The sequence below is a fragment of the Thamnophis elegans genome, chromosome 10, assembly GCF_009769535.1.
Source record: "Thamnophis elegans isolate rThaEle1 chromosome 10, rThaEle1.pri, whole genome shotgun sequence".
Taxonomy (NCBI): Eukaryota; Metazoa; Chordata; class Lepidosauria; order Squamata; family Colubridae; genus Thamnophis; species Thamnophis elegans.
In genome coordinates, this window is record NC_045550.1 from 28,887,087 (window position 1) to 28,911,277 (window position 24,191).

Sequence of the window (24,191 nt, forward strand, 5' to 3'; positions counted from 1 at the left end):
TGTTGTCAGAAACTAGTGTTTATTTCCAGTTCCAGCACATAGCAAACAATGAGTTGGCTTAACAATCATGACAAAAAATATCATAAAATTGGATCCAGTCACATCTTAACTTAATTTATAACAGTCATGACTTAAAACTGTAATTGCCAGGCTCAACTATGGTTGTAAATTGAGGACTACACGTACAACATTTTCTATTTCATCTCAAGCAGAAAAATGTCTTAGGCTAGTCCTTCTGAGGCCAGAAAAAGCAAACATGTGAAGTTATTTGTTAATCTTTTATTAAACCTAAACTTTCTGCTTCTGGCAAATAATTAACAGAAGATCCCTTAAGGGAGTCCAAAGGGAAAAAATTATTTAAAATTCCATTGGTTTTATTTTGGGTTCGGGGATTTAAACCATAGTCAGAAATAGCAGAATGATCCAGTAGTTATACCTTTCACTGATTGTAAAGGAAGCAATGTCTAAGTAGGGTAGACAAATAAGTGCTTTGCTACGTTACCCAAAGAACCACAAAAAAATATCAGAAGTAGAAATACGTTTGCATGATATTTAACTTTCCAGCTCTTAACAGGTGCAGAATTCTCAGGCCAGAGAAGCCTAATCAGAGCTTTCTGGAGAAAACAGAAGGGCGAGGATACTCATTGAGTGAGGTACTGGAAGATTTTTCAGAAGACTAGAGAAAAGGAAGTGCTGCAACGTTTATCTAAGATTTGTTTATTTTGCTTGACTCTAACAACCCTTCTATTTAAGGTCAGCGATGGGCAGTTTGTTCCTAGTGCAGCAGGCAATAGGTTGGTGTCGTGTTCGACTGCCTGTGATTGTAACTAAGAGATTCTGCACCATGTCTTCTCAAAGACATTGGATGCCTCCTCCTGCATCTCTACTACAGCCATTATCTGTTCCAAACAGATTATTACTAGGACCTGGGCCTTCCAATTCTCCTCCACGGGTCTTGTCTGCAGGTAGCCGACAGCTCATAGGACATCTACACAAAGAGTTGATTCAGGTAAGGACTATGCTTCCAACTTTTAAGATCAGCAAGATTCCTCCATCACTACTTGGTAACCTTGAGATACCATGCTGAGAGATGTTTATTTATTCAACACTAAATTGATTTTTATTCTAATAAAGCTCATATGCTCTTAAGTACATTTTATTTATTGTATTGATTAAGCTAAAAAAACAGCTAATGACAAATGAAACAGCTGGAGTTTTTAAAATGAAATTTTTGGCACTTATTTTTTCAGAGCTTTATTGAGAACACCCCCAGATGATTTTGTTTAATTTGGATATTCTGAGTAACAGTTTACAAACCTTCAGGAAAAACAGCTCTTTAAATCGATCCAAAAACTGCTGCTGAGCTCTGTAATCTTCATTCTTCCATATGTCAGGGGGGGGGGGGACCCGTTCAGTTCTGTTGCCTGGGACGGGTTGTACAGTTTAAGTTTTAAAACCTAAAATCTCTCAGATAATCTGGATATGACCTTTTTATGGATTACATGTTGTTGATGATATGTTTCATATTGATGTCTCCTGAAATCCCATGTGATCCTAAATCATCAGGCAGCTTCTTCCATACCATTAATTGCAATGTTGATTGAACTATAACATTTGTCATTACCCCTCATAGTAAAACAGAATTACTGCTTATTATAAAAAGAGAGCAACCAATAGGCTATTTGATGAAAATAAATACAGAGTGAAGAATAAGACTTAACATCTGGCTGCATCATTTTACTGTAGCTCAGCTTTTCTAGCCTCTTTTTTTCCAGCCCCATCCTGGAACCTAGTTGATGGAGGGCCCAAGTCGAGAGAAATTGATCAGCACACTTTTTGAATTCTTTCAACCTCTTTGTTCTACAGCAGTGTTTCTCAACCTTGGCAACTTGAAGATGTCCGGACTTCAACTCCCAGAATTCCCCAGCCAGCATTCGCTGGCTGGGGAATTCTGGAAGTTGAAGTCCAGACATCTTCAAGTTACCAAGGTTGAGAAACACTGTTCTACAGTATGTCTGATCTCATCAATGATCAAAAATTAGAAATCTGTTCAATGATAATAAAAATTACAAAAAATGTGTACTTGTTAAACATGGCTTAGTCATGTTTGCATCATTGGTCATATCACTTTCATTGCAGTTACACAGGAGGACAAACCCAGCCTTAAAGGAATATTTTAGGTTTTAAAGCAGCTGAACATAAAACCTATCTGTTCTATCAGGCTAAGGAGGGAAAGGAGGAAAATATATCTGTTACCAAAATTCCTAGGAAACACAGAATAATTCTTGTAAGCCATCCAGAGATGTGTTTTAAGATGGGAGACCATATAAATCATAGAGAGAAAATAAGCTGTATTGGTTCAATTTTCTCCAGATTCACATAGCACTAGAATGGAGAAAGTTGTTGTAGGATTAGAGACATTTTAACCACCTTTCAGTTTCTTCTACCTATTGACTTTTTTCTTATAGCAAAGTGCGTTTAAAACAAATAACTTTTAGTTGATAGAACAATATTAATTATTTTCTCCTATGCCTGTTACTCTCAGATGTAAATACATCAAACTATTTCTGAGAGGGGAAAGCTTATTACTTCTTTTTTCTCTCAGATAATGGATGATATTAAGGTGGGAATCCAGTACATATTCCAGACCCAGAACCCTCTCACACTGGCTATCAGTGGTACAGGCCACTGTGCAATGGAAGCCGCCTTCCTGAATTTAGTGGAACAGGGAGACAAAGTCTTAGTTGCTGTGAATGGAATTTGGGGAGAACGAGCAACTGACATCGCAAGCAGACTTGGTACGAACTTGGAAGCCTCTTGTTATATATTTCATAGCCAACTTCTTTACGGCTTGATGCAAACTGACATTTCTTTCCCATTTTTGATTGAACCATGTCATTTACTCTCACTGAGATGCCAATTGGCTGCATTTCAGAGAACCATTGCAGCAATTTAGGCTGTAATCTTAAATCCCCATTTACTTTGAGTATACTACTAGTCACTGCCATCCTATGAAAAATCCTTCTGCGTCTCTGTTGTGTATTATGTCAATTTATGTTTTTACGATCTCACTATATCCAACAAGTTGTTGCTACATTTGTTCCATATAAATCACATTGAGGGGAGAATGAAAGGTATGCATGAAGCTGAGCATTTCTTCATGAAAAGTCATGATTGATTATGTTATAAATAATTGATTTATTATTTTATTAATTTGTTAAAAAATATTTTATGATTATTTTAAGAATGGGCCAGGTAATAATGACTTGTTCAGTAAACTATGTTTAAAACAAATAATGGACCCAAACAATGTCAGAGTAATTCATAAAAGATTTATTATGACCCAAAAATTCATACACTAAGAGTTTTCCCCAGCTTTGTATTGTAGGGCTACATCTCCTTTATATCTGAGGAAAGCAGGGATTAAAGATTATGGGGCGGCACACATGAAGCACAAACAATAACACTGTTTGTATATAATCATATGTATATAAAACAAAAAAAAATCTCACAGAACTATCCAAGTGTAATGAAATATAATTTACATTACACTTGGATAAGCCATAACACTTTTGAGAAATACAAAGACTCAGAATTTTAATAACTTCACAATATCAGTAATAGGTATATTACTACATGGTTTTCTTGTAATGTATTAACCTAACTAGACCTATTCTCTTTTGGAATAATCTGGGTTTGGCAGGGTAAGAGTCAAACTGGTCAAGAGGTCATGCCAGGATCTTGATCAGTGATACCATTTGATAAAATCCATTAATTCAATTATTTTATTATATTCATATATAAATAAGTAATAAAAATTAAGTTATCACCATATATCTGAGAAAGTGAGAAAACCATCAACCTTTCAATGGTATAGTGGCTGCACATGTGCTTTGCTTCCAGAAAGCACCATTGAAATTCCAATTGAGAGAGATCTAAAATCCTGGAGAACTGCTTATCTGCGTACTTAACTCTGAAACACATGAAATAATAGTCTTTTTGAAAAACTTCATTACTGATTCAATCCTCTGATTCAACCTTTTTGAGTAAGAACTTGGATTAGATTAGAATTCTTGACGGAATAACATTAAGATTACTGTAAGACTCTACGCATTTTCTTAATTCAGAAAGAAAGTCTTTTTGCCTTTTTAATAATAGAATATTTTAATAATTAAATGCTCCCCCCAATGCCATATTTAATGATAGCTTATATTCAAAAGTCCCATGGAATCTAGCTGGACTTTGACAGGCGTGTGCTATGTATTCAAGTTAATATATGACTCGTAGCAAACAGTGACTCCAAAATAGTTGGTTGTGCTTTTCTACTGAAATGTGGACTATAGTTTTCTTGTTACTCAGGAATGCTAATCCAATCTAAATTCTTAATCTCAAAGGCTGAATTACACAATTAGTAGATTGAACCAGTCATATAATCTGCCAGTCGAAATCATTGTAGCACAAGTTTGCAATGTTTGCCAAGCAATATTTTGTGTTCATTTGTCACATTAGCATGCCTATCTGAAGCTTGCTGTTTAAGAAAAAATATTTTTATTTAGGGATACCCAACCTCATTAACTTGGAATTTCTCAAGGGATGTTAGACAATTTATTTTCTTTCAGTTCATAATAAAGTGGATTCCAAAAAAAATGAAGGGATTTGTCAATACTTTGTTACACATGCTTTGTTTAATTTTTTCCTAAGTGTTAATATTTTTCTGAAGTTTTAAGAGCTGTTTCTTCCTTTGCTTTTAATTCCATATTATTATTATTATGCTTATATCATTTCCTCCCTATAGGAGCTGAAGTACATCAATTGGTAAAGGCTCCTGGAGAATATTTTACTTTAGAAGAAATAGAAAAGGTGAGTTTTGGGCAATTACCAAAAGTATTTTATTTACTGAAATGATTTCATACTTTCTTCCATTTGGATGTACCATAGAAATTCATCTTCCTAATTACCAGAAACATGCTATTAACTTTTTTCTTTGCATGATTTCCCCACTTTTTCTCTTTATCTGCCACTTAGGGCTTGATGCAGCATTCTCCCTTTTTATTTTTCATCACACATGGAGAATCATCTGCTGGAGTAGTTCAGCCACTGGATGGCCTGGGAGACCTCTGTCACAGGTCAGTAAAAGAAGGAGAATAAACCCCCATTGGTTTTGGAACGAAAATAATAGGGCTGCTACCTATAGCTGGAGATTATTCTGTGAGGTACTGAAAACATATTGCACATGACTGTCATTCATAACTAAAGTATTTTAGCTAGATGTTTGGCTTTGACCATAAAACAGAAATTATACTACAAATTAGACTACAAGACAGTGGTGAAATTCAGCTGGTTCTACCTGGTTCAGGCAAACTGATAGTGGTGGTGGTGGGAGGCTCCGCCCACCCACCCGGACATTATCACGTCCTGTTTTTGACTCTCTGTGCATGCATGGAAGGTCTTGCGTGCGCTCACATTTGTGAACCGGTAGCAAAGGTAAGTTGATTTCATCCCTGCCACAAAGGAGCAAAATAGTATTGTATATTGATTGGCTTGTAGGCTACTTCAAGGTACCTTACAGGTTGGAGAGTAAAATAGCAAAATGATAGTTAAAAAAAATGAGCCAAAAAAACAATTATACACACAGCACACAGGGTATATATTAATGTGCAGAAAAGATAATGCAACCATACACCAAATGAGATTATGGTCAGATTTTTTTATGGCTAACACTTGTGCTTTTTAAAATTCAGGTTCTAAAACTGTTGGTCATAAAACCTATAACATGATAATTTACGTTGTTATTGAATTTGAGTGAAGTGACTTAAAGGGAAAAGATGGCTTATATGGACATATCAGACATTTAAGATGTATTTATATATAGTGCATCCATATGATTAATTAAGAATAAAGACAGGTGGGCTTCACATAATTTAACAACTGGTTCGCCTAGTGTAGAACCAAAAATGTGAGCACTCATGCGCACAATAGCTTCACTCATGCATGTGCCTTCTGCACTTGTGCGCAGCTTCAAGCTCACAGTGATTTCATGTGTGCGGTTTCCAGCACACCTTCTCGGGCAGCCGTGGTGAGTAGAGTGGACGAGGTGTGGAAATCAGCTGGTTTACATGGGTGGGGCGAGCGAGCCAGAGAGTGAGATATATAGGATGGGATAGCGCTGGAGTGGAACTGCGGTTTGCCCGAACTGGCAGCAGCCTACCTCTGAGAATAACTGTTATTATGGGGCTTTGAGAAACATAATAATAAAGTATCAGAAAGGCAGTTTTGGGATCCTTGTCACTCTCTGAGATTGGTTGTTTCTTGAAGACATTTCATTATGAGACTATTACTAAAAAACACTTAGGAAGTAAACCAAATGACAAATGGACAAAATTTCACTTTTACAAGATTGTTTCAAGTACATAGAAATAAGAACAGATTTACTTTTAACTACGAAAGCTACTGTACAACAAACAGGCAGGCTATGACGAGGAAAGATAGATTCAGAGAATTCTTCATTTTTCTCCTCCATTTATTTTTTGTTACAAAATGCAACTGTGTGCTCAGTTAGAAGTATACTTCTCAAAGTTGCTCAACTGTATGGAGGAAGAATATGGGATTCTTGTAACTTTTCTTCCATGAGTAATAAAATAATCCTGGAAAAGCGACTTCCAATCAACACAGGCCCCCCCACCAGCCAACATTGCTCAAAAGACAAAAGTTAATAGCGTTTCAATATATGAAGCACATCACAAATCTGCTAAACATATAATTTAAATTCTACCAATTTTATTTAAAAGTCAGTGATAGTTATTTGTAGAGTACCAATATGGCTCTTACAGCATCGCTAGCTGGCCTCTATCGATCCAAATGTTTAAAAGTTAATGTTTTGATTTATTTCAATTAAAATGGCTGAAATTCTACCAGATCTGTATTCACTTATGAGTTTTCAAACTTTCAGTTTTAAAAACATTGAAAACAATTCATTTTTTAAAACTGAAACCGGCAACATCATGTAAAATCATACAACTATCAGAAAAATAGTTGATCCCTGATATATTCTTTCATCATTGTTTTAGATATAATTGCTTACTACTGGTAGATGCTGTGGCATCATTAGGTGGCACTCCAATACTTATGGACCAGCAAGGTGAGCAAGATACTGCAATCTGTCCTTGCAGCATGAACGTTTGTTTCTATTCTATAGCATTATTTTCTGGAGTTTTTTAAAATGTAGAATTGAATTTTATTTCTGAAGTTCTTAACCAGATTTATTTGACCAACTCTTTTTAGTGGAAAGTTCAGAGTAGAAGATACATGTAAATTTGCTAAGAATATATTTTGAGCATGAACTCTTTTAATTGCACAGTAACACTAGTAGAAAGAGTTTTGAAGGAAATATCACAGGAGACAATTCTATTTTAAATTATAGCCATGGTATATGAAAATGCATGAAGATCCCTAAACTGTTTCCAAAGCTCTTCCATTTCCTAACCAGTCCTCTGCTCCTAACTGGGGAGCCATTGCTTAACAAGGCAAATAACCCCACTTCAAGAGGAAGTCCTACTGTTACCATGTGTTCCATAAGGCACTTTCCTGCAACCACTGTAATGTACTTATTGAAGTATTGGACTAGGAAGATCCAGAGACAAGTCTACCATTAGTCTACCATTAGGTACTGAATAACTTCTGGGCAGTCAATCCCCCTCCTGCCTATTTGCTTCAAAGGGATCAAATCAAGAAATACCCCCTTATAAGTCCCCTTGAACTTTTAGAGGCAGGATAAATCTAACAAAAACTTTGCCCTTGGTCCAAAATACAGATTCTTCTCGGGCATACCTTGCAGAGAGTGATAAGTAAATCTAAAACTAAGTAAATCTGAAACTAATGTTCAGGTAACCCCAAGAGGTTCGTTCACTGGGAGTGAAGGAAACAGATGGTTAAAGATCATGCTAGCTACCATAGATTGATGGAAATGGCTACTGAATATACTACACAGGGTTATCAGGTTGGGGAAAACATACTGGTAATTACCATACATGGACCAACAAGATTCCCCCAGCTAAAGCGTCTGGGGGAATTGTACTATTTTTTCAAGTGCTCCTAGACCTTTGTGGGAAAGATGGGATAGCTAAACCAGTTTGTGCAGTAATGCATGCCATATAATACTGTATATAAAATGAACACAGCATTCCAACAAATCAATTTCACATTGAATTGTAAAATTAGCTACTGTCCTACAAAATGCTGGTAGAGGCAGAAGAAAGTAGAAAGCAAAAACCCAAAGGTTTTCATGGTAAATTTATTTACTGTATTAATAACAGTGATTCAAATGAGAAGCTACTAACAATTTTTCTTATTAAATGCACAGGTATTGACATTCTGTATTCTGGCTCCCAGAAAGTTTTAAGTGCACCACCTGGTGCTTCTCCCATTTCTTTCAGCAACAGAGCCAGGTAAGAAGACTTTTCTATGAAATATATGATTTTCAAGTGCTGTATCTTTCTGGGACAAGACATACTGTACACTAAATAAGAGAAACGAGAAAATATTTATTGATATCCACTGAGCATAAAAATATATTAAAAATTGCCAGAACTGAAGATAGGCGGCTAGAGAAAATGTTAATACAAAAATAAAAGATAATCAGCAGCTTCCACAGCAATACATTCAACCTATTCTACAAGCATGATGCTACAACAGAATATCTTATTGCAACATGATGACCCAGAACCTATTGGGAAAGAAGAGCTAGTTTGGTGTAGTGGTTTAAGGCAGCGATGCCCAACCTTTGTGACATGGCGGGCCAGCTGGGGGGGGAGGTGGGAGGGAGAGGGGAACTGGCCCATGTGAGTGGCAGGCTGGCACACGCATGCAACGTTTGTGCAAGTGGTGGGCCGATAGGCATTTGCTCAAGTGCTGCCGGCCTGCCACTTGCACAAGTTGAGCTGTGCACATGCATGTACACACTCCAACCAGTCACTTATACATCCCAATTCCAAACAGACAACAGCCTAGTAGTGGTCTGTGCCCCAGGGGCTGGGCATGGTTGGTTTACGGCATCAGGGTAGAAACTAGGAGACCATGAGTTTCTCAGCCCCAGGAAGGAGGCAATGGCAAATTCATTGGTCTTAGTATCTAAATCTCGGAGAGTCTAAACATCTTTACCAATTGCAATTAATGAAGTACCTCAGTACACATCATATTGCACCTGAAAATCTCAGGAGGTATAGTAGACACATTCTGCTATTTGATTGCATAGATTCTGTTTCCAAGATTGTCACATTTTAGCAGTTGCAGGCCGGTCTACAATTTCTGACTTTAACTTGCATGGTTCCTTCCATTGAATAATACTATGCTTCAAACCATCCTGGGAAAGTGTATTGTTCAAACTCAGAATGGATACAAGTATACACATAACATAAATATAGAATAAAGTATATTCATTTTAAAATATTCAGAGAGCTTTTGCTTCCTGAATTAGCAGCAGTACCAAGGACTACTCAATAATTTATTTTATTTGTATCCCACCTTTATTACTTTTACAAATAACTCAAGGTGACAAACACATCCAACACAGCTTTCTCCTTTTATTTTTCCCACAACTACAACCCTTGGAGGTGGCCTGGGCTGAGAAATAGTGCAGAGTTTGCAACAGATATTTTTTCTTTGCGCCCTAGCAGTGAAACATCTTCCACTACCTAGGATTGAACTCTCAACCTTCCAAGAAGGCGAGCATCTTCATTACTAGGCCACCATGTCACTCAGCAGAGAGAATATTCTATGAACCATTTAAAAATTAATGATAGACAATGGCTCCACTTTAAGGGTGGATTTCCTGAAGTGCTAATCAAAAATGTTCATCTTGCCAGGAAGAAGATTCATACTCGGAAGACAAAGCCAACTTCCTTTTACCTGGATGTAGAAGAGTTATCTTCATACTGGGGCTGTGATGGTAACCCAAGAAAGTGAGCATTTATTCAGCTCTTCTACTTCGCTCTTGAGAAAATTGGTTTCTTGTTTCCTGGAACTGGTCTGGGAAATCATGTTATGCTGCCAAATGAGTAAATGTTAAACAATACCAGCATTTTGTTTAGTTAGTCCTTGACTTCCAATAGTTCGTTTAGTGATCATTCAAAGTTACAATGGCACTGAAAAAAGTGACTTATGACCATTTTTTCAGTGTTATCACCTTTGCGGTGTTCCCATGATTATGTGATCAAAATTCAGATGTTCGGCAACTGGTTCATATTTATGACCATTGCTGTTCCCCAAGATCCTGTGATCACCTTTTGCAACCTTCTGACAAGCAAAGTCAATGGGGAAGCCAAATCCACTTATCAACTGCACTTAAACTGAGGCAAGAAAGGTTGTAAAATGGGACAAAACTCACTTAACAATTGTTTAACATAAATTTTAGACTCATTGTGGTGATAAATCAAGGACTACCTGTATACCTGTGAGAATGCAGGAAATGACTTTATAGAGCTAATCAAATGTTTTGATCACTCAGTCCTGGCTTTCTTCTCATTTTCAAAGCAGTCTTGTTTACTGTTTTGCCTTGAATATGCAAGTTGCATGACTCAGCCTTACACTTTTAATTCTTAAATTATGATACTTGGAGTCTTCCTATGGCTAAAGAAGCTCTGTACAGAAGATGATTTTTGGTCAAGCAACCCAATCTACCTTGGAAGGCAATTGCTCTGGGCAAAGTGGAAGTAAGAGTGCTATGTGAATAATCACAAAATTTTGAAGGCGACAGAATATAAAAAATTCACCAACAAACAGGGAAATAGCCGTGACTTTATATATTTAATTGACTCAGATTGTTCTACTCTTTTCTGATCTTGATTTAAAATTAAAACTGGCAGCAGAAAAGATTTATTTATTTGGTTTGTCAAACATGTGCAAGGTAAACAGCCATAAGTATAAACATGGACATGAACAAAGGAAATGAGTATAAATAAATGGGGACAGTAGCACAGGGCCTTGTGACTTCTAGACTGGAATACTGCAACGTGCTCTACATGGGGCTGCCCTTGAGGAGTATACGGCGACTTCAGCTAGTCCAGAATGCAGCCGTGCGAGCGATTGTGGGTGCACCTCGCTTCACCCACATAACACCTATCCTCCGCGAGCTGCACTGGCTACCTGTCGATCTCCGGATACGCTTCAAGGTGCTACTTGTCACTCATAAAGCCCTCCATGGTAGTGGATCTGGGTACTTGAGAGACCGCCTACTGCCAATTACCTCCACACGACCCATTAGATCTCACCGATTGGGCCTCCTCCGGGTTCCATCTGCGGGTCAATGCCGACTGGCGACCACGCGGAGGAGGGCCTTCTCGGGGCAGCTCCGACCCTATGGAACGATCTCCCCATGGAGATTCGCACCCTCACCACTCTCCAGACCTTCCGCACAGCCATTAGAATCTGGCTATCCCGCCAGGCCTGGGGCTAAGATTGCACCCTCCCAAATGGTATGAATGTTGTGTTTTCTTTTAATTATGTGTTTTCGTATATGTAAAAGTCTGTTTCCCTTTTCCCTTTCGGATGTGAGCCGCCCTGAGTCCCCCCAGGGAAAAGGGCAGCATACAAATAAACTTCTGAATCTGAATCTTATGAACCCACCGCACTTATGGACCCACAGTAGAGGGTTTGAGGTTGAAACTGTGGGGGTTTGAGGATGTAACAACATAGTCAGGTAGAGCATTCCAGGTGTTTACCTGGAATTTATTCCAGATTATAGCTGGAATATGTTCATTTGTTTCTATATAAAATGAATGTATTAAATGTTGTGGGTTTTTTTTTTTACAGATATCATCATACTGCACCTATTAGCACATTCTTCTGCTTGCGAGAAGCTTTGGCAATTTTTGCAGAAAAGGTCAGTTGCTGCAGGCACTATAATATTGAAAATAGCATGTTTTAAAGCAGAATTTTACTATTTTATATAGTATGAGTATCTTTGAATTCTGTTGGTGCAGACTGCATCAAATTCTTCATTCAATACTGGAGGAAATAAAATCAGCTTGTCATTGGAATCATCAGTAATGCAGTTCAAACTTAAATATTTTAGATATAGACAAAAGAAGGCAAGTTCCTAATGCTCAGGAAAAATGTAAGGCAGTTAAAGGGCCAATAAAAGACAAAATGGCTAGAACTGGCAATGATTGCTTATGATACAACAATCCAGGCAAAATTATGTCCATCACATCCCTAAGATTGGATAACTGAATAAAATGCATAGCATATATTTGCAGGTTTATTAAACTTTATTCTTTGTATATAGGAAAATAAATATTTTCATTTTTCTACACAGGGACTAGAGACCTCCTGGAATCTTCATAAAGAAAATAGCCTCTATCTCTGTGCAGGACTGCAGAAGTTAGGTCTCAAACTCTTTGTGAAAGAACCAGTAAGAATGAAATTAATCATGAATGTAGAATATGGATCAAACTAATTACTTCTTATAAAATTTTATATGGGAAAGACTGTTTAGGGTAAATTTGAATAACTGAGCAAATAGGAAATATTGATTGCTACAAAGACAAAATGGGAATCAGAATTAAATCCTCGCCTTCAATACTGTTTCTACCAGAGGTGGTATTCAGCAGGTTCTGACCTGTTCTGGAGAACTGGTAGGGGAAATTTTGAGTAGCTTGGAGTAAATACCACCTCTGGCTGGCCCCGCCTCATTCTATTCTCTGCCTCCCCAGTCCCAGCTGATCAGGAGGGAATGGGGATTTTGCTGTAACCTTTCCCTGCCATGCTCACCAAGCCACGCCCACAGAACCGGTACATAGACTAGAAAAAAAACCTATGTCTTTCCAGACTTTAAGCCAGGAGATATCATACTGGAGGCATGAACACTTATTCTTTCATATCTTGAAAAATTTTTGTATGGTGACAAAACCTGATCCAAAAATATATACATATATGCAATTTTCTGAATTTACCTGTTCATTAATAGATAATTGGTTGCTTTTGCTGAGTGTGGGAGAGACACGAGGCCAGAACTAAAGAATAAATTTCATTTTAATACTATTGATACAATTTCTTTTAGATTATGAAGATGAAGTGTTATTCAAATATCCAAATCACCTGAAAGACTCTTTTGCTCTTTTTTTTCCCTAAGGATGCAAGACTTCCAACAGTCAATACTATCTTTGTGCCCGAGGGATATGACTGGAAAGAAATAACTGAATATATTATGAAAAATCATGAGATTGAGGTGTCTGGAGGCCTAGGTCCTTCAGCAGGCATGGTAAATACAGGCTCATGGGGAGAAAATAAGTGAAACAAATGTGGCTCCTGGTTCTTGAAGAATAATGTCTTATAAAGGTTGTATAAAACAGATTGAACTATTAATTGCAAATTATATAGCCCAAAGATTTAACATTAATGATAGGGTAAAGACTGTAATTTCATCTTGTCTGTGAAAAACTGGCACGTTCTTTAGCATATAGCCACCTTTCTGATATTGAGGTTTTTTCTGTAAACAATGAAGAATCTTAAAGCATATTACCTGAAACCATTTCTCTGTGAAGTAAAAAGTCTCAAAGAGGATTATCTAGTAATAAAATATCTATTAATATTTAGTCTGTAGGAAACAGTATGTAAATACCTGAGTACCTTATGAGATGTGTGTGTGTGTGTGTGTGTGTGTGTGCGCGCGCACTCGTGTGTGTACATATATCTCCAGTGTACAGGTAAAATTAAGGGAATAGCTGGCTGGAGTTTTCCAGACAGTCACAAAACACTTACTTAAATTTTTTTTTTTCATCAGGTTCTTCGCATTGGACTAATGGGCTACAACTCCACTAAACCCAATGTTGACAGAGTCCTCCATGCCATGGGAGAGGCCCTCCAGCACTGTCTCAAAAACAAACTCTGAGTTCTTTCTACTTTCTCATTCTTCAAGACAGCACAAATAATTAATCAAAGTACTGGCGAGGCTTTCTGCACAAGTTTCTTAATTGTATAATTCAAAATTACATATGTAGTTATAGCTTATATTTTACACAAGGATAAAATCGGTTTTCATTTCAATTAACTTTTACTGACTAATGTAATAAAATTGCAAACTACTGTGGGATTAGGCTTGCTGTCATTCCTTTTGCGTTTCTTCACTGAATGTATAGTCTTGTGCAAGGTAGCTAATGTTTACATCATAGACACTTTGGATAGCATGCAATTGTTATCTATACCAACTTTTATTTTCCCTAAAATAGCTTCCTGCTTCTGATTGTGACACTGACTCTTCTAAACTCAAGTAAATTATTCAATTCTGGAAACTGTTGTACATACACCTTTCAGCCATAAGTTATAAGTATGGAAAGTCACCATTTGTGACTGAGTAACTGACACCAATAGTGTTAACTTGGAAAGATAACTTGGAAATTGTCTAACAAGATACTCTTGTTATTCAAAAAACAAATTACGTTTGAATCACTCAGTAGTTCATTCTCCATAACATCTCCTGCTTCTAGAAATCTTGCAATTTAGAACAGTTTCTAAATAATTATATGGCATTTGTCATAGTATTAAAAAAAAATTTTTTTAAAGAGTATCTAAATATTCAAGTAAAAGAACTTGGGGAGAAAAATTATTATTTACAGCATCCAGCAAACCTACTACCATTAGATAACATTCCATATAAATTACAACAAAATGCTGCCAAACGAAGAATATTTTTCATTTATCAAACATGGTTTTATTACTGAACAGCACCAACTTATACATTTTTTAAAAATACATTTTTTTTAAAAAAAAAGAATAGGTCATAGTTTTCCTTGAAATCCTGGTAACTACCTGCTTTTAATGAAATTGAAATTTTATTTATGATTAGTGGCTAGCAAATTAACTACAATTAAAATAAACTGTACACAAAAGCATGCTCAAAATACAGTAAGAGCAATAAAATCACCACATGGACGTGCCTGTTAAAATTTAAGAAAAGAAAAGAAAAGAAAAAGAGAGAGACTAAGCAAAATGAAATAAAATAAAGATAAGCATAAAGATTTCTTAGTGACAGCATTAAGATTAAGTCATCTTGACCTTTCTTATCGTAATCACTACTGATAAAAACATAGCACTCTGTTCATAATCTCAGGATTCTGGTCTGGGAACAGAAAATGTGCCATGTTCCCTCATGGAAAACAGGATCTCTACTAAAGGATAACACAGACACAATAGCATGTAAGTTGCATAGAAAGGACAGTGAAGAAATATATACCTCATTCTGAGCATAGGGCCAATTTCTCTCAATGAATGAAATTTTATGAAATCTGGGATCCTATATTGCCCTTAAGTGAGCCAAAGAAAAGGCTCTGCAGTGTGCTGAGTAGGCTAGACTGATCAGGGTGTGCACAGGTCTAAAAGGTTTCCAAGAAGAAACTCATTCCTGTAGATTGTCTGTAGCGTTCAGGTCTTGTCTGATGCTGAAGATTCGTGATGAATCTTGGCTTTCACTTTCTCTAGGTGTAGAAGTAGCAAAAAGCAGATATAGAGGTTGCAGTAAAACAGGCGAGCTAAGATACTTACCATCTATCTTGATGCACAGTCTTCCAGAAGAATTAGTGAGGTTAATGGATCATGAAAAATTAGTTTGTAGTATGTAGTCATATTAGGACGGGTGTTTTTTTTGCAACAGTTTGGAAGCAGGTTGTCATACTTTCTTCCGGGATATTCTTTTCAAATTCCCATCTTAGAATTTTATGCATGGTTTCCAACAGTGCATTTTAAGGCTAACCAAGGCTGGCTAATGTTGCTATCTGATAAAACATCTCTATCGCAGTCATGAAAATCGTATTGACAAACAAAATAGTCAAGAATCAACCTCAATCTGAAGTTTACCTTAGTTTAAAGATGCATGCATTAGGGCTAGAGTGGCAATACTTTTTAAGGTGATATTGCTAAGATAAACACATCAATTCCCATGGAACCTGTACTTTCATTTATTTACTGTTAACAGTTCTTAAAGTTCCTGACATGTACCAGAAAATAACTGCACATGCCACAAACAGTAACAGCTTGGTTGTACTATCTTGAATCCTTCAACAACAACCACCACCAATGTATAAAATGGTCTGGAAATGTTCTATGTACCTATCTTTCCCACTGAAACACTCATGTTTGGGCCAGAATAGAACTGTTTTTGTTCCACAACTGTTCAAAGCAGTATTTGGAAGAGAAGAAGGGGGGGGGGGGGAGACCAAGAACATTGTGGCTGAGAGAAGTTTTGGGAGGTAAAAGCTGGTGGGCTACGTCATGCTGGGAACACCTGGAGAGAGAGAAAGCAATTATTCCATCCATCAGTATTGTCCTACTTGCTCTGGGTTTCCTGCTAGTTTTGATTCAGCTGAAATCTGGAACAAAAACAGCTAAGAAAATTCTGTAGAATATATATATAGAACGTTGGCTGAGAAAATAGTACATATTAAATAACAAAAAACAATACAGAAATAAAAGAAAATACAAAAATGTAGTTGACTGTTGGAAAATATCAAGAATTGCCTTTAACTTAATTCAAATTACCTTCTGTTTACTTTACAAAATATTTCAGAGTGATGATTACTTGATTGTACATAAACACAGCCAAAGACAGTATTCCTGAAATGTCTTGAATTCCAAGGAAGAGGAGATAGAGATGGTCTGAAGTGTTTTTTTTCTTTTTGTTTCTTTATCCTCCTTGGGATATTAAATGCTGGTTTCGTTAAGTGCAAATCAACAGTTTTACATTCCTAAGACTGATGTACCATATCCCACTGTATTCAAAAGGCTGAACATGTGTAATATTTTTCTGCTTAACAATAAGTTAAAAGCTTAATTATGAGCAATATATGGTGATTTTCAACATATTTCAAGAATATAATTTATTATCATCCCAGAAAGACATAATCTTATGCTTCTTTATATGGCTTTGTATGACTGGTAAATTATCTAGAAGCAAGTATACCAGCATCTGAACTGATTAAGAAAGGCACTGCTGCATCGGGTTAATATTCCTAGAGTGCAACATATTTGTTCTAAACTAAATTAATCAAGAAAACCATGAATAAAATACAAGGCAGAATAATCCAATCACTATTTAGCCTCATTTATAAGTGGAATTCTGATGTTGCCTTTGGCCTCTTCCATTTCCAAGCCTTCATAGTTTTTAAATTCCTGCAATAAGTCTTGTTTTCAATTACCGTAACTAAACTAGAATATTTTGGGCTCATATCCAGCTTCTTCAAAACAAATCATTTATCTTACTGCTTTTTAAAGTATTTGAGTTATAGCTTATTAATGTAAGTACAATTTCATAAAGAGGCCACAAACAACAGGGAAGGGATTATTGAAGTAAGAATTGACGATAGAAAAAAATAAAGTGTGGAAAACAGAGCAAAAAGAATACAATGAACTTTAGCACACTGAACAAAAGCTAGCACAGAATAAAGACCTTGTGTATATTAAAATTTTAAATGAAACCTGAAAATACGAAGCAAATGCTCAGGAACTTAAATTCACTTAATACTGAACCTCAAATTCTCAACAAAAGAATTAAGATAAAAAGTTTTTTAAAAGTTATTATTCTTGACTAATTTTTACAAGTCATGAGAGGGGGAGGGATTTGATACAAGTCCATTTATCATATTCTTTAAAAAAGAATATTAGAATTAAAAAATCAATGTTATTTTTGTTAGAATAGTCAGCTTCCTAAAAAGATGTAGCTGTCTATGCATAGATCCATGCCTGCAATATAACATTTGAATGAAGACTTAAATATATATACATAAATAGGGCCAAGCAATTTTAAATAATATTACCCGGTAAAAGGACATTTGTTTTTTTATTTACAGTGTTTGTACATATTTATAGTAACATCAAAAATATTCACAGTGCAAAGTGCAAAATGTCACTTCGTTATCACTTACCATCTTAATATTTCATCAATTCATCTTGCCCACCCCCATTATCCAGATTGTCTTAGCATAGTTTATATCTTCCTTCCATATACATAGCCACTCTAAAAGCAATCTTCAATGTGTAGCTGAAAATCTGCATTCTCAGCTATATGCAACACAGGTATAGGCATATCTATATCTCAAAATAAATGGATATGCATATGTGTAAATGGAATCATTACAACAGAATTGGAAGTGCCTGTGTAATAATAATAATTCAGAGTGCAAAAGCAGTGGTCAAGATAAAGAAGCACTCCCTATCCTTTCTCACAGGGAATGGATTCAGGTAATGCTGTCAAGAAAGTAATTTTTCTCAGTATTATTAAGACTACAACCAATCGACGAATTAATTGCGGCTTTACTTCTAAAATATTAACTAGCAGGTCCAAACCCAACTACTTGTAGCAATAACACTGAGAAATTATTTCACCTACTACATTCCCTGAATTGCTATGACTTGCCTTTCAGAGTAAAAGAAAACATGAAAACCATATATAAAAACTCTAGCTTTATTTTTGCAGTCTCCCTCCAGCTTATTAACAGTTCCAGCCAGAGGCACAAGCTCTAAAAGTTGCTTTGATATAATGCAAAGTGTCTAGGCAGCAGAATATTTATTAACTATAAATAAATGTTTGGGATGACTGAAACTGGTGAGTGAAATGAGACACTCAATTTCTGACTGGCGCTCTTGTCCCTTGACAGACACCTGTGGGCTTAAGACCACAGAAAACTTACTTGGTAAACAACAAGGTATGAGGCAGAGATTATAAATGATATTTAAAAAACTCATCTTAACATTGTTCTTCTCTGCTCCATGAATAACATATTCCTCTGCCATATATATTTGGTACATAATGTATTTTTAAAAATATTTTAAGCTCTGATTTACATCCAGATTTTTTATGGGGAAGTCTATCATATTTCCAAGAGCATACCTTCAACCAGCAGTCAATTCTTTTACTTAAAACAATTCACTGTTACGATTTCATGTTATGTAAAAGTAACATAGAGTTTTATAACAAATGTAAGTTTCTGAAGCAGCAATGTATCTGCATGGGAAATTTTGTTGCTGGAAAATTCCAGTAGGCGTAATTTCCACAATTCCAATTTTGGTATCATTATGTGTACTGAAAAATATTCCATTTGGGGATCTTAGAATTCTGCTTTCTTAAATTCAAGGAGCTGTCACTAGTAACAAGTGGCATTTAAGAGGCAAGCATAAATCACGTTGAATGTGTTTACCTATCATGTAAGTATCTTTTTGTTTTAAAAGAGGAAGTACAGGTACATTAAGCTGAGGTTTAACAAATGCATATATTTTACTTAAAAACATTCATCTGATCAAAATAAACTTCATGGGACAAAACTGTTATTAAATAACATTTCAATTCAAATTGTATATAATTTTTTAAAGTTTTCATACAGCAAACAATGGTTCACTCTTGAAAATCTGTAGAAAAAAATCACACATACATACACACACGGGGGGGAGGGGGGGAGAAAAAGAAAAAGCTCTGAGGTATCACACCCACCCAGACACAGCCTTACATCAGCTGTGGTATAAGCAGAATATTGTAGGCCCAAAGAAAAAAAGACTACTGATTGTTCTAGTAGAGTTCAGGTAGTTCAGACAAAAATATCCCAGAATAGATATCTGAATAGAGGAACCACCTCAATAAAGTCCTCAAGTGCATTGGAGACCTGATCACTTAAACTGCTCCTGCTAAGCAGCTCCCTGCACCTGAGACAAATGCAGCCCAAGGTGCCTTGTGCAAAAGGTAAGGAAATTAGGTGCAGCTATTTCCCGTTATTCCTTAGTATATAGCTCTGAAAATTATATGAAAGTTCAACTTCTCTTTCATCACTCAAGATACTGCTGGAGTGCTGTTTTCGCCCTGCAAGGAAAAACATTTTTTTAATTTTAGAGGATATACATAAATGGGGATTTTAGAAATACTACCATGCAAGGAATAAACTACAGCGCTGATAATCGGGTACATGAAGTTCAGTAACTAAACATGCAAAAGCCAATCTGCTCTCAATTTTACTATACAGTTCTTTGCACTTAGAATCAGCCTATTCCTTTTTTATTTATAATTTATCAAGCAGCTTTCACGTAAGTGTGTATGCATTTTACAACTTTGAGAAATTAAAAGTATCCTGGACTGAAACTGATTGAAATGAGTAGCATGTGAAAACACAAGAATATTTCAGTCAGATATAATAATTGGGGAGGGAAGATATTAAATGGGATATCTCTACAAATGTAGACTTTTGCTTGCCTTTTAAGTGAAGTCCATCATGATCTTTACATGGGACTGCTTTTGAAGAACATCCAAAAGCTGCAATTCATTTAAAATACACTTGTGCAGTCAATTATGAACAACCCCCAATTTACGTTCATTTACACCTCTCCTCCATGAGCTGCTTTGGCTATCAATATATTTCTAGGTGCAATTCAAATGCTGGTGGTCACTACAAAGCCATTCGTGCCATGGGGCATTTATTAGGATATTTGTGGAATTGTCTTTCTCCAATCATACCATCAGACCTGGCAGAAAAAGCATTATATGAGACCCCTCAATTAAGATGTGCCATCTTGTAGGACCCACAAAGTTAGCCTTTTTGTTCTGCTCTTTGGAACACTCTTGCCCCAGATATTAGATTACCCTAACCTTGCCAGCCTGAAGTTCCTGAAGAGAGAGATATGTTCTCAGGTGCAAGGGTCAAGTTGTCACTATGAGCCTGTGAAATAGTTTTTCATTGTTATCTAAATTTTTTTAATCTTGACAACTGGTTCATTATATATTATTGTTGCCTTGGATAACATAAACAAATCAAGCATAGGAGATTTCACTTATAAACACTAAGCCATCCTAAAAAATTGGGGCAATTCTGGTTTGCCGGGGTAAAAAAAAAATACAAGGAGAAACATAACACATATATAATTCAAATCAATATACAGTGTGCAGAAAAATCTAATTACAAAGTGATCAATCCAATTCAATTTGATTTTGGAAGTTCTGTTTACTTACTTTTCACAAAGATTTGGATCTGACGACTGACACAGTTTATGTAGAATATCTACTATTCCAATATCTCTGAGTTTATCCTGACGATCTTGGGAACCTAATATAAAATAATTGCATATTGGTAATTTGATGCATTTTATGTCAGTCTGATTAAACAGTGGCAACACAATACGCAATCCAATTTAAAAACCTGCAGAAACACCTAAAATGCATATGGGCAATTTCAGATAAGCCTTTCTCACCTTGCCAGGTATTGGTCACACATACTAGCTCTGCTTTTTTTTCTACACAATCAAGTAGTGAAGAATCACAATCTTATTTCAAACAGATCTGGCATTCATTAACAGCAGCCTTAGGCCAAACTACTCAACAGTATGTTATCCAATGTTTAGAGAAGTAGATGGATTTAAAGACGGGACAGACACCAAACAGCTGATTCTCCCTTTATCAGTAAAGGCCAATCAATTTATCTTTTGTTTTAATCAAAGATAAGTTCTGATACATTATCTATTACCTTAGAAAAAATGGGGGGGGGGAACCCAATTCTTCAGCAATCCATAAATTATGTTGTGGTGGAACTACTGGTCAATAATCTATTTTCTATTACTTTTATGATAGTTGAATTGGCATAGTAACCAAAGAAGTTATGCTTTTATCTTACTAAAAAGCATTTCCATTCTAAATTACAGTATATAAATTAAATTTTCTATTCTTTTGTTTAATGGTTTATTAACTGATAATTATTGATATTATCATTTGAAAAATAATTTTATTTTTAATGAATTTTTTTCCTGGGGTCAAAAGAAAAGTCAAAGTATGGCCCAACTCAAAATCCTATCCTTCTTAGTGCAAACTCTGCCCATGTCTTCTCCATTTTATATACTTTTGAAATAATATAAGAAATAGATAATACAAAGAAAAGAATCTGGTTTTGATAATGATATGTAAGTAGATATGCAAACAAATTTGAAATAAAAGTAATATATTCTTATGCATCATTAGTGATGCATCATCTCTCGGGTCTTAAACATGGGCTGTCAGCTTTCCATCTGATAATCTCAGTGTTTCTAACTGCTAAACCACTGCGTCCCATTAAGCCATATGTATAAAGGTAATTAAAAAAAAACAAATAAAAATAAAGAGAAGAAAAGTGGTGACAACTTGCTTGATAGAAATGGGGAAAAAATACCTATTCCCCATAATTCTGGCTTTTCATTCTGTATAAAGTACTCTGTGTCCATGTGAAAAAAATTAGGAACATAACTTATTTTTTTTCAGAACTGTAAACATAGACCAACCCAAATTATCAAATATTCTTCCAACACAAGAAAAATCATAGCCATTTTTAAAGTTTTTCTGATCTTGTCATTAACTTTTAAGATATGGATATTATTATTTTTATTTATCATACAGCTCATTTGATGAGGCTTTATAATATCTGCTAGAAAGCCATTTAATCTGATATTAAGGATTCCCACAAACGTTTGTAATCTTCATTCAATAGAATATAGGTTCATATTATTCAGGATAAGTTGAATCTTTTCCTACTTTTCAGATTAAAGAAGTAAAGCCTTTTCATGTGGTTGAAGCATGAGTTAATGGTTTAGTCAAAATTTCTTGAAAATTTTTTAAAACTTAAAACAAAATTATAATTTATATTTTTTTAAAAAAAATAACTGCAGAAAATATCAGTTCCTGGAGCTTTACTCAAATTCATTTTATAAATTGACTTTTCAACTATCTTCTGGGAAAAAATACTTTTTTAAAATTCTGTAAATGTTTAAGATATTCTTCAATTTTTTTCTGGGTTATATTCCTATTTGTTATATAATTTCATATATTTAATTCTATCCCAAATAGAAGTAATTGTTTTATTTGATTCCTTCCTTAATTGCTAAATTAACAATTTGGTTGATTTACTGCCCCTTTCAAAATATTTTTTGTATTAAAGTTCAACTTTTATAAATTCAGTTGGGGAATTATAGAATTTTATCTATTAGAGCATAAATTGAACCAACAGTTAGTTACATTCCTCAATTCAGTCTAAAATACAGTATTATGAATCAACCTTTCTTATCCTTAATTTGTATTTCTGATTATCATGGTATGCTTTTTCACATTTATGGCTACTCCATTTTTTGATCTGCCCAAAGTCATGAATTTGTCTTTTCCTATTTCAGCTCCTGACAAAAATGCCAACATAATTCAAATTTCACCCATTAGAAACTGCTCTTTTCTTTTTTTTCCAGGTGACATTCTTTTCACCAAAAGGAATCAAATAGCATATTCACTTTCTGTCTTTTTTTCCCTGTAGTGATTTTCCCCATCCAGGATAAAAATGCCCAACTGCTAAATGCAATTTCATTTTTAAATTAAGTATTTCAGAAGAGAAATCCCCTGAGTATATCTTCTTACCTTCTTCTTCATTCCATATAAGATTAGATACACAAAACATGGCAGCCAGTTGAAGTTTAGCATTCGAGTGGCTCTAAGGAGACAAAATACATTTAGACAGAAATATTTTAAATTATTCCTTAGTAAAATCAAATCCTTTTGAATCTGACTCCTTTTAACTTCATAGAACCACGTGATGTTATTGGCAAAAGTATGGATCTAGTTTACTACTGCTTTCTTGGTTACCCTGCTGATTTAGTTAATACTTAAAAAAGAAGCTACAGCCTTGATTATAAAGACAAAGCTAACAGCAAGCACATTCTGGCAGAAGTCAATGACAAACCAGTTCCATATTGTTGCCAAGAAACATATGTCAGGAACCAAGCTTGACTCAAATAAAAAATTACATTTCTTTCTTAACCTTTATGTAATCTAGGTTTCTTGCCTCCAAATTATTACTCACAATAATGATATAAAAATTGTCTGCTTTTCTTCGATGAAAGCAAAGTTGAAAAAATATTTAAAAAAGAAAAAATATTGTATTCAAGAAAATTAGAGCAACAAACAGTACTGCACTTAATATAGAGATTTCTACCAAATGCTGAAAATCCCTGAGCTCTAATCTTTTCCCAAAATTTAATTACACAAAAACTTAAATTACATACCATGTAATACTTAATTTTTTGTAAGATATCATCATTTGTCATGATGAATTCTTTAGCTGTAGTTCCATCTGCTATGTTGGCAAGTATACATAATGTCTGAAGGAAAGGAGGAACAGAAATATATTGAAATAACAACAAAAATCTAATTCTAAATGGCAATG

At 35.3% G+C, this 24,191-nt stretch overlaps 2 protein-coding genes across 4 annotated transcripts in view; one reads left to right on the top strand and one right to left on the bottom strand.

Annotated features, from left to right (window-relative positions):
- Positions 1-366: 366 nt before the first annotated feature.
- Positions 367-14,086, top strand: AGXT (alanine--glyoxylate and serine--pyruvate aminotransferase). Of its 2 annotated transcripts, XM_032225209.1 has the most exons (12): positions 367-653; positions 754-1,009; positions 2,606-2,798; positions 4,796-4,860; positions 5,026-5,126; positions 7,068-7,138; positions 8,360-8,444; positions 9,861-9,956; positions 11,806-11,875; positions 12,311-12,406; positions 13,127-13,255; positions 13,778-14,086. In XM_032225209.1, exons 2-12 carry the CDS (start codon positions 761-763, stop codon positions 13,883-13,885), a joined length of 1,263 nt encoding a protein of 420 aa, XP_032081100.1. In that variant the 5' UTR covers positions 367-653; positions 754-760; the 3' UTR covers positions 13,886-14,086. The 2 variants fall into 2 exon arrangements, with proteins under 2 accessions (XP_032081100.1, XP_032081099.1); XM_032225208.1 differs by having other exon boundaries at positions 367-1,009.
- A 2,837-nt stretch (positions 14,087-16,923) lies between these two features.
- Positions 16,924-24,191, bottom strand: part of ARMC8 (armadillo repeat containing 8) — a 55,532-nt gene continuing 48,264 nt past the window's right edge. For both annotated transcript variants that reach the window (XM_032225202.1, XM_032225201.1), the window contains 4 exons: positions 24,031-24,126; positions 23,387-23,459; positions 20,975-21,068; positions 16,924-19,834 (listed from right to left, as the gene is read on the bottom strand). In XM_032225202.1, coding sequence (XP_032081093.1) covers positions 19,801-19,834; positions 20,975-21,068; positions 23,387-23,459; positions 24,031-24,126 — 297 coding nt within the window. In that variant the 3' untranslated portion in view covers positions 16,924-19,800. The remainder of the gene's footprint in view (positions 19,835-20,974; positions 21,069-23,386; positions 23,460-24,030; positions 24,127-24,191) is intronic.